General features: G+C 31.7%; 1 protein-coding gene across 1 annotated transcript; it reads right to left on the bottom strand.

Moving 5' to 3' along the window:
- Positions 1 to 6,520: 6,520 nt before the first annotated feature.
- LOC140867043 (protein PHOTOSYSTEM I ASSEMBLY 2, chloroplastic) lies at positions 6,521 to 10,382 on the bottom strand. The gene is made up of 6 exons (XM_073272111.1): positions 10,210 to 10,382; positions 9,626 to 9,729; positions 7,933 to 8,098; positions 7,714 to 7,806; positions 7,362 to 7,492; positions 6,521 to 6,864 (listed from the first exon to the last, which is right to left on the bottom strand). The coding sequence occupies exons 1-5, from the start codon at positions 10,286 to 10,288 to the stop codon at positions 7,362 to 7,364; spliced, it is 573 nt and encodes a 190-aa protein (XP_073128212.1). The 5' UTR covers positions 10,289 to 10,382; the 3' UTR covers positions 6,521 to 6,864.
- Between the last annotated feature and the right edge of the window lie 327 nt (positions 10,383 to 10,709).

Here is a 10,709-nt window from a genome sequence, read left to right as displayed (position 1 = left end):
GTATAAGCTGCAAATTTCCTTCCATTATGCGTGAGATCAAAGCTGATTTTTTTAGTCTCCTATTTAAGTGCAAGAACCACCCTTCAGCTCTCAGAATACCCTTCGTCCAAAATCCTACTCATTCTCTCATTTTCCTCTCCATATTTTCGAGAGCAGCAAATTACAATTATTCTGCCCATTTTCTGCGTGAAGGCTGCCACCTAAAGTCATCACTCGGTCCACCCTCTTTTCTTTATTTTCGAAATTTTGTCTCAAGTTGTGTCAGACCACTTTCGAATTCAAGGCTGCAAAGATTTGGGTCAAAGGGAATTGTCAGCTTTTCTTTTTCCATAATCTCACGTGGGGATAATCTAGGATTTGAAAGGAAATTGCTTGAAAAAGGAGAGTGGAGAGTTGTGAAGAGAAGTCCAATCTATTCTACCAAAAATTGTTGAAGTCAGTAAGCCAATTTTCGGGAATAGCTCTCTGAAGTTTCGGTCAAAGCTTTGTTTATTCAAGTCATTGATTTTCGTACCAACATACTGAGTAAGTGGGCTTATGTTTTAAAATGATATGTATATTTTAAAAATTCGATCGCTCATGTTAATCGTTGGAATTTTGTTATTTAATATTGTTCATGATGATATTTTGCTGAAAATATGTTTTGACACTGTTATGACTCGAATTAGGAGTGGAAAGGAAATTTTCGAACCATGTTATGTTATGACCCTGATGCGGTGGTTAATAATAACCGTTCTATGACCTCACCCCTTAGAGAGATTACATATAGGGGACTGATCAGTTAGCCATGAATAATGAGAGGAATTTCAGTGTCTGGCCAAAGTTATGTTATGTTATGTTATGTCATGTCAATTATGTTATGATGATGTTCATGCTATGCTATGTTAAGATATGATATGAAATGTTTACGCTTTGAATTATGCTATGAGTTTTTAAATAAATATATATGTATGTATATATTTGATATGATCGATCGGCCCCCACTTGCTGAGTGTTTCCCAAAACACTCACCCCTTACCTTTTTCTCTCTCAGATGATGAAGATGATGAGTTAGAGAATCGAGAGAAAGATATGTTTTGGGGTTGGTGAAATATAGAGCTGGAGGATTTAATTTTGCTATTATTTTTGAGTTGTTGCATTTAATGTTTTTGTTATTTAGTTTTAGACGCTTCCGCATTTGTTTTGTTATTATCGAGTTGTAAAGACAATATTTTAAAATTTATTTATGATAATAGACTGGTTTGGTTTATACTGTACTACGAGGCTGGTTGTTTTATAATTTTTGTGAATTTAAACAATGTCGGTGGCACGTCTCGGTTTCAGGGCGTGATAATAATAGTGTAACATAAATATTTTAAATTATTATACACACCATGATTATTATTTTAATATAAAGAATGAATATAAAATATTACTCTATCATTGAAAAATTTAATTTTAAAAACTCAATGGTGGACATTGATTTGAATATATATGTCACACTCAAATCTTAAAGTTGTTTTATAAGTGACAGCTTCCTGTCTATCTAGCTAGCTAGCTACTAGATTTTAAATTAGTTTCATAGGATCCCAAGAACTCGAACTCAACTTGGACGTGTGAGTTGTTTCATCAATTGTTGGGCCATCTTTATAACAATAAATTTATTTGTAATTTATTAATAATTATAGCCAGTGTTTTCATAATCGAACTGGTGATCGAACCGATCTACTTTAAAAAAACGGTTCAATCGGTCGGACCGTTTTAACCAGACGATCGAACAGAAAATCGTTTATATAATATAATATAATAAATAATATATTTTGAATTTTAAAAACTAAAAAATATATATAAATAACCAAATATATATTTATCATAATTTGAAAGCTAAATAAATATGTAAATATATTCAAAATATCAATTGTAGTTCTAAATTTTTTAAAAAAAGAATTATAAAATTTTAAAAAAACCAATAATTATTAAAATAATTTTTTAATGAAGTACAAATTCTAAATACTCATGTATATATATAAAAAAATATTAAATATAAAGTTTTTAAAATAAAAAATTTAAATTTTCAAAAAACAAAATAAAAAAATTCGAAAAATCGGCTCAACCGGTTTTTCGGTTCTTGATCGGTCCAATCGGTTCGTGACCGGTTTTGACCGGTTCTGACCGGTTAAACTGGTTTTTTTGGTTTTTGGTTAAGTTTCGGACCGGCTCCCGGTCGAACTGATAGAACCGGCCGGTCCGATCCGGTTCTGAAAACAGAGCCTTTAGTTAAAATTAAAAACCTAGCTAATCCCAATTAATTATCAAAAGTGGTAACAATTGAAAAAAATGTAAGATTTGCAATAGTTTACTTTCAATGTAAAAGCTACTACGTCAACTTATATAGTACTGCTGCATATTTCACCACGTGGCAAATCGGAATAATAAAAGTTAATTACAAGAGAACACGAATATGCATTCAATATTGTTGTCTTTAAACTAAAGGAAAATGATTTTTCCCCCTATATATTTACTTTTTTGCAATTTCGTGGATTTATATGATCAAATTTTAGTGTGTGCACTACAAGAAAAACTCCAATAGATAGCAGTAAAAAAGACAACCGTTGTCTATTACCTGATTTTTGGGCTAAAAAATCGTTGTCTTTGAGCTTTTCTTTATTATGGTATATATATATATATATATATTATTTATTTTTTGATAAAACATTGATGTGATACTGATTGAGAGCAGACATGACGTTGATGTTGCCGTATTATATGATGATTTATCTTGAAAATAACTAAAATTACAAAAAATTCAAACATATAAGACTACCGAAATTTGACCCCATAAAATACCAAAATTATAAATTGATAAATATATGATAAAAATATAATTTTCCTTTAAAATAACAAACCAAGCACATCCCTAAACTCCGTTTGGTAGTCTATATTATTAATCTATGTATAATTTATCTTATTCAATCGTGCGTTCTTCTCGTCATTTTATTTATCCATCTATTAATTATTTATCTTACATCAATCAAATCATTGAATTTAAATTACTTTATTAACCTCTTATAAATAATATTATTCATATTTTATTTATTATTAAAATGATAAAATTATAATTTATCAATTTTATATAAAATTTAATCAATCAAATCAAATAAACTATAATCTATCGATAAAATCAAATACTATATTAACTATCATTTCTTATTTATTTTTTATTACATTATATTACTTATCTATATATTATTTATCCTATCAGTCAAACCAAACGGAGCCTTAAGTAAATAAAAGTACTCTCTTAAAAACTACATTCATATATATCATTACCATGCATACTTTACCGCCAATATAATGACATCTTAGTTACTCTAAAAAATTGAGAGCGATATCGTCAAAAAAAAAGAAGAGAGCGACTGCAAGTATGATCAGAGTCGTCAAAATAAGTTGGGTTATTGAGTTGGTCTGTCTCGCCTTGCCAAATAGACGGGTTTAGGAAGTGTTGTCATACCGTACCAAAATATCGAATTATCGGGATATCGTACCGAAATTTTTTAGATATATAGATATTTTTTTGATATACTGAATTTTTTTTCGGTATCTCTATGATATCAGTATAGATTTTTTTTCAAACTAAAATTTCAGAATTTCGGTATCAGAACCGGCATAATTTTTTTTCATACCGGTATTTTTGGTACGGTATACCGAAAACTCACCTCTAGGTTAAGATAAATATTTTCCAGCCTGTCTCGTCAAATGGTAAGTTGCGGGTAGGGATGACCCGATCCCACATCAAACCTGCTCCGACAGGGCGGGTCTAAACCCGCCTAAACGGGTCCAAAAGCGGATCCGGGGCGGGTTCCGTGTTTGGCCAAACCCGCCCGCCAAAGTATATATATATATATAAATTTAAAATATAAATGTATATATTATTTATATATATAATATTAATAATATATAATTATATTTTTATACTAAATAATTTGAGTATATAATATTATTGGATTGAAATGAATTTTTTTTATTATGATAGATTTAGTATAAAAATGTATCATTATATTATTTTTGGCTAATAATTATTAATTAATTACAAATTGATAAATGTTAACTTGTGATAATATTTTTTTGTCTTAAATATTATCAATGTATATTTGAAATTAAATTTAATGTTTTTTTATTAATTTTTAAACTTTTAAAATTTTAAATTTAATAATTTTAAATTTTTTAAATTTCTGACGGGTTCAACGGGTTTAACTCGGATTAGACTCATCGGGTTCGCGGGACGGGTCCTGGGTTTAGCCAAACCCGCCCCGTTGCCATTCCTAGTTGCGGGCCAACTCGTTGGGTTCGCTTAATATAACTAAAAAATAACTAAGTCCGTTGAGTTTGTTCGTCTTGCCCACCAACTAAAGGAGTGTTTGCAAAATATCATACTTTTGTAAAAGTGATTAAATATATAGATTATAAAAAATTTAAGAAAAATCAAAAGTTTGTAGTGTTTGAAAACAAATATGAAAATCTAAAAATCAAAGTTGGGTACCGTTTGATAAATAAGTGATTATAGTGATTTTAACATTGACTTTTTTTTTTTTTTTATTAAAATCACTTTTTGAGAATCATAATCACCATATGACTAGCTTTTGGATTTCAATTAAGTTAAGCATAAGCTAACACATAATTTGGGTTTAAAAAACAAACAAAATAGATTTTTTAAAGCCAAAATCTAATAATAATTTTTTTTAGTGATTGCAAACACTCACCAAGTAAGTTGAGTTGAGAAATTTTCAACACTCCCACTAAAAATGACTAAATCCGTTGAGTTTGTTCGTCCCACCCACTAACTAAGTAAGTGAATGTTTGCAAAAGATTATACTTTTGTTGAAGTGATTAAATTTATATATTATAAAAAAGTTAAGAAAAATCAAAAGTTGGTAGTGTTTGAAAACAAATGTGAAAATCTAAAAATCAAAGTTGAGTATTGTTTGGTAAATGAGAGATTAGAGTGATTCTAACATCAACTTTTTATTAAAATCATTTTTGGAGAATCAGAATCACCATATGACTAATTTTTTGAATTTCAATTAAGTTAAGCATAAGCTAACACATAATTTGAGTTAAAAAAGCCAAAAACTAACAATCGATTTTTTTTTTAGTGATTGCAAACATTCCCTAAGTTGAGTTAAGAAATTTTCAACACGCCCAAATAACCAAATGTTTTTTCTCTGAATATAATAGGGAGACGCCCACCAAATTTTTGGATAAAAGAAAAACAACAAGGCATCAAGGTAAAATTATGCTCCGATCCACACATATTAAAACCACTGAAATTATATTTTCACAATATTGGCACTAGTAAAACAAATGTTACAATTATTAGAACTCCCATGAATTATAGGGGCCTAAAACGAACACAATCTTGTGACGCAAAAAGTTAGGGTGCCTATAATTAACGAAGCAAAAAGCTTTGAAAAATTGATAATAAAAATGGATTAGTGTTGGAACTTTATGGACACTAATAATAATCACTAGTAAAAAATGACACAAACATGTTTAATAATTATAAATGATACAAAAAGTAAAGTCATGTTTTTTTTCACTTTTGAAAATGGATGGTTTCTGCTCCTTCTCTTTCCTATTACGTTAATCATTATCATGCATGTAGTCCCATCAATAGTATGTTATATAAAATTCAATTATTTTTTTTTCCTGACAAAAGCTTATATCTTTTGAAAATTTTAGCATATTATTAATGAGATTTCAATTAATGTCATGTATATCTTTATTATTATTTTTGGAATTATATGGAAGCTAAGCTTGTAGGGCTAATTCATTCGTGACAACTCATGAATCCATGAGTGGCTTGGATTAATCGTCGACATAATTTTCCAGACTGGACTTTTCTCCAAATTCCATATATATATACATATATATAAAAAAAAATTCAACATATCCTACCTCCGGAGTAGTCATTTTTTCGCATGATGCAATTCACTGATCCACGTGAGAACAAATTAAGAGTCAATAATTAATCATGTTGTTGAAGGCATTCGATATGTAATGCTTTGTTTTACGGTTTAAAAATTTGAATTATATATGTATCACTAAGTACAATTTTTGATAAATCACGAGTTATCGATCATATACAATTACATAAATCATATATTTATCAGGTCTAATAACATCTCTACCATTACTTGCGATCCCAATATCGAAATCAGGAGTTTGGGTTCAAATGAAAAATGGAGTCGGACTCATTTTGTTTTCGATTTTAGAAAGACGACCTCAATCGCGATTTACGGTTTAAAAACAACCATGGCGGAATCTAATCTTCATGCATATATATGATCATATTCAGCTCAAAATTCAAGAAAATCCATGAATATCATACCCCACTTCTGAATTTGGGTTGATTCATAGACAAATGGACCCATAAGATATAGGAAATTGTCATTGGGCTCATATGTAAACCTAATATATCCCTTCTTCTCCGGATTTTAATTTTGAGATATGCTACATGTACAGTGATGGTTTACATGTTAACTTGGAAACATGAACCAACTTGAAATATGCTTTCTGCAAAATATACAGATATGATTCTGTTGATGATTCCACTGTATGGCTTTACATTTTCTCTACTCTTTTTCGCCAACTCCTACCGAATCTCACAAAGTCCCATGGGAAGTAAAAAATACGAGGATTCAAAAAACAAAACCATGTAAGCCAGGAGATGCGTTGAGAAGATAACTGGCGACACCGGGGGTGTTATCAGAAAAGGTTGTGGTATGAACTACTATACCGGAGGTTCTCTTTCTCAAACTTGCTTCTTCTGCTACATGTGAGAGATTTAACGTCTGGGTATCTTCTGGCCGAATGGAAATGCGAATCCTATAAATATGTTTAGCATAAAACTTGTTAGGATCATCCAAAAGCAACAAATGGAGGTCTCGGTGCATAGTAGAGATGTGGACGGGCCAACTGACCAACTCAAATGCAAGTAGAGTGTGATATCTTTTGACTCGCAATTTGAGTACTCAAGCTCAACTAGAGTTCCACCAAACAGTCAAATTTTCAATTCGCACGTATATCTAGTAGCTCGAGCTACAAACGACTATTAAGTGCTGCTTATCTATATAAAACCAGATTGTCAAGAAAATGCTATTCTTAAAGGATTTTTTTATATGCATGAAATAAGAATTGAGCTAGACTATTTACTAAGCAGTCAGAGCTTGTTTAGTGTTCGAACTTGACTCAAACTACTCGGCCAGTGGTTCAAGTACCTTGATTCAAGCTTTGGTTGGGTTCACTTGCATCCTTGGTGGATAAAAAACAATACCAAGAATTCAAATGAAATAACATACATATGTCAAAAACTCGGGCTTTACCTATGAGTTCGGCAACAACCGGCCATTGTACATCTTGTCAAGTAATTCTTTTGCATCCGGCCTTCTAAGTAGACCTTTGTTGTTTGGCAAGCCAGTCCCCAAGCACACAGGACATACTAGTTTTCCTCGACCTACATCAAAAGTAGAGAAAATCCGAATACTGAAATCAGTACGTATTGGAAGCACGTCAGAGGCAAACAAATCATAGTAAACCTAAAACCAATAAATCTCAGAGAAAGTACCTTGTCCTATAAACTTTTATTTTAATCTCACCGTTGAGGCCAAAGAAAAGTGAAATTTTGAATCAATTAAGACAAATGAACCTATTCACGAGTCGTTGAAAGTTGCATACCATAACAATTTGGGCATTCTGTAAACACATAGACGTCTTTGGCTCTTTTTCTGTTTAGAGCTTTCCATTTTCCTGTACCACCACACATGTCACCTAAACAAAGAGTAAATGAATAACTCGCAGACCATCACAAATCAGATACAAATTTGAAACATCAACTCACATTAGCATAGCAATTATTTTTACAACTAAAGCATGAAAAATGGAATCTTTACTTACAGATAATAGCACCACTACCCCCACAATTTCGACATACAGCATTTTCTTTGCCATCCAAGGCAATTGCCTTCAGTTCAGAACTAGACATTCCGGGTGCAACTATCAAAGCCATAGTTGAACATAAACATGTTAGACACCGCCTCCGAGAGATTCCCTGATGAGATATCTGTTTAACGACAATAAAACTTTACTTGAGATGATGTATACAGTTCTGAAGTTGAAAACATAATGGTACGAAATATATTCAGAGGGCCGCAAGCAAACAATAATATGTCCAAGATTTGTCGGCAGAGAGGAATATTCTACTGCCAGAATTAACATTTTATACTAATACAGGTGAAACTCAAAGGCCTAAGTAAGCACAGACTGAAGGCCCATAAGATAGTTCTCTGAGAGAAATATTTGAAGATGCAAGTTAGTTTACTCAATAATATTTCGTGTTATTCTGTTTCAGAATATACTCCACAAAACCTGAGTGAAATTGGAATATATAGGCTTAGACATAAAACTAAGTGAGGTATAGCTGGTTGAAATACTAGAAGTTACAATCTGATTGTAAAGGGCTCTCAAAATCAAAACTCTTCCGCACACTTAGTTAAATGCTTAAACAAAAATCTGTTAATACCGCAACAAGCTAAGTCTTGACTCGTTCGACTATCTGTGACAAATACATTTTAAATCAAGTCTTTTGAAAAAATGGCATAACTCTTATCGGTGTATTCACCCCCACGCTGCATCGTTTATTGGCTTACTTGGGACTGGCATAGCTATTGAAAATGCTGTGTTTTAATTACGCTTGCTCCTTAAACTTAGTGTGAAGAAGGCAACAGAAAATTTGGCCGAAGATTTGCAAGAATGGGTTTGGTCAAAATATTTTTTAAAAAAATTAGCCACTCTTGTGTTATGAATAACAGTAGAGAGGTCTAGTTCTTTTTGTCCAAAAAAAAATAATATTGACCAAGCCTATTCTTGCAAGTGGCCCCAATTTGGCTACAAACTCAACTTCGAAGTTCATTACAATGTAGAAACAAAGGCCTCTTGTATAAATAAAAAAGAGATGCAACCCAACTTGTTTGGCAAGACTTAGGACGGTGCTCTCGGTTGCAAATTTTCAGGATTCATTGGCTCTTTCTAACTGTTGAGCATTATTTTAGAACTCCACCTTATCCCCTTTTCCCCAGCGCCCCCCAAATTTGTGTATATATAACAAATGGACATTTGCAAAAGGAAAGAAAAAGTAAGAATCCCCTCACAAGTTCAAAATTTAGTGTAAATCTGTTGCCCACTCAAACGAAATGAACCCAATTTTTAGGCCTGTCGCTAATAAAAACACGAGAGCATGAGTTTGGAGAGTGAGGGGAGTTTAATGTGAGTTTAAGGGAATTCAAAGGAATAAATAAACGGAGTTTGTTTGGAAGGGTATTGAGCATTTTGTTTGGGGGACCGGGGTGCATATTCTTCATGTCGAAGAATTGACCATAGTCTTGTGCTTATTTTGCTTTTCCAGTGATATGCATGATTAGAGGGGGATTTTTTTTCCTGTTTATGGTGAGTTGATTAATCGTTGATTAATCGAGCGAATCTGTGGTCGTAACAAAATCACATAGAAAACATGGAGAAGCATGCAATCGAATAGCACTAGTTTGCCAAACAACACAGGTCTTCCACACACACACACACAAAAAAAACAGACCTCTTCTTTTTTGAGTTCCATGGAGTGGTCGGAAGAACCACCAGAGCAGCTGTCATCCTCCAAACTGGATATAATTTGAAATCTAGATGGCTTCAATTTGGAAGCTACAAATGAGCAAACAAAGCATGATCAACTCACTTGGCACTGCATAAATGAAAATTCGAGTGGCAGTTTTTCGAAAAAAGTAAAAGAACCCCATATCAAACTAAAAAGATATCAAAACAGAAACAAAATATCATCCATAGCACATTTTCCTAAAGCATTCACCTTCCAATCCCAAAAAAAACCCAAATAAATCATTGAAATATTGCATACTAATTATTTCCTGCATAATTTGGTACATAACATGAAACAAAATTTGATAAAAATTTGCGAATAAAATTTGTTTTTTTTAAAAAAAAATTAACAATTTATTATCGCAGTACATTATCCAAAACTCGAGCCTTTCTTCCACAGCTTCACATTCCAAAAGTTACAGACGAGTAAACCCAAGAAAATATGAACATGGGCCAAAACTAAATTAGTTATTTTCAAAAACATAAACAGATAAAGAAGAAAGCACAGGGAACAGAACAAATACTTACAGCTCTTCGAGGAAAGTTCAGATTTTTGTAGAGAGAATCTTGAAATGGCAGAGGGTGTGTGTAAAGAGAGATGAGCCATCTCCCTCGATCAATCTTTCCCTGAAGAGATTAGATTTCTTGTGGTGTCGCAGCAATCGAAATTTCAGTTGATATTCAGAGACTATTTTTGTTCGAAATTTTTAGTTTGCCATTTTACCATAAACTTTTATGATTTTATCTTGTCCAAAAATCAATCAATTCAAAATTATTTTATGCTTCAATCCTATAAATTATATTTTTTTAAAAAAATTGTGTACCTATAATTATATTAAATTTATAATGCATTGTATATGATACATCTTTCACAAAAATAATTAAAAGCAAAATCAAACATTTATAATTGTTTACTAGTTGTAACGCACACGCAATCGCACACGCATTGCGTGTATAACGTAATACATAAATATTATGTGTTGTGCGTATATTATATAACATTTATCTTTAAAATATTTGATTTTAAT

The sequence above is a fragment of the Henckelia pumila genome, chromosome 4, assembly GCF_033568475.1.
Source record: "Henckelia pumila isolate YLH828 chromosome 4, ASM3356847v2, whole genome shotgun sequence".
NCBI classification, from domain to species: domain Eukaryota; kingdom Viridiplantae; phylum Streptophyta; class Magnoliopsida; order Lamiales; family Gesneriaceae; genus Henckelia; species Henckelia pumila.
Note: the sequence above shows the minus strand (reverse complement) of the source record. Positions and strands in the feature narration are given on the sequence as shown.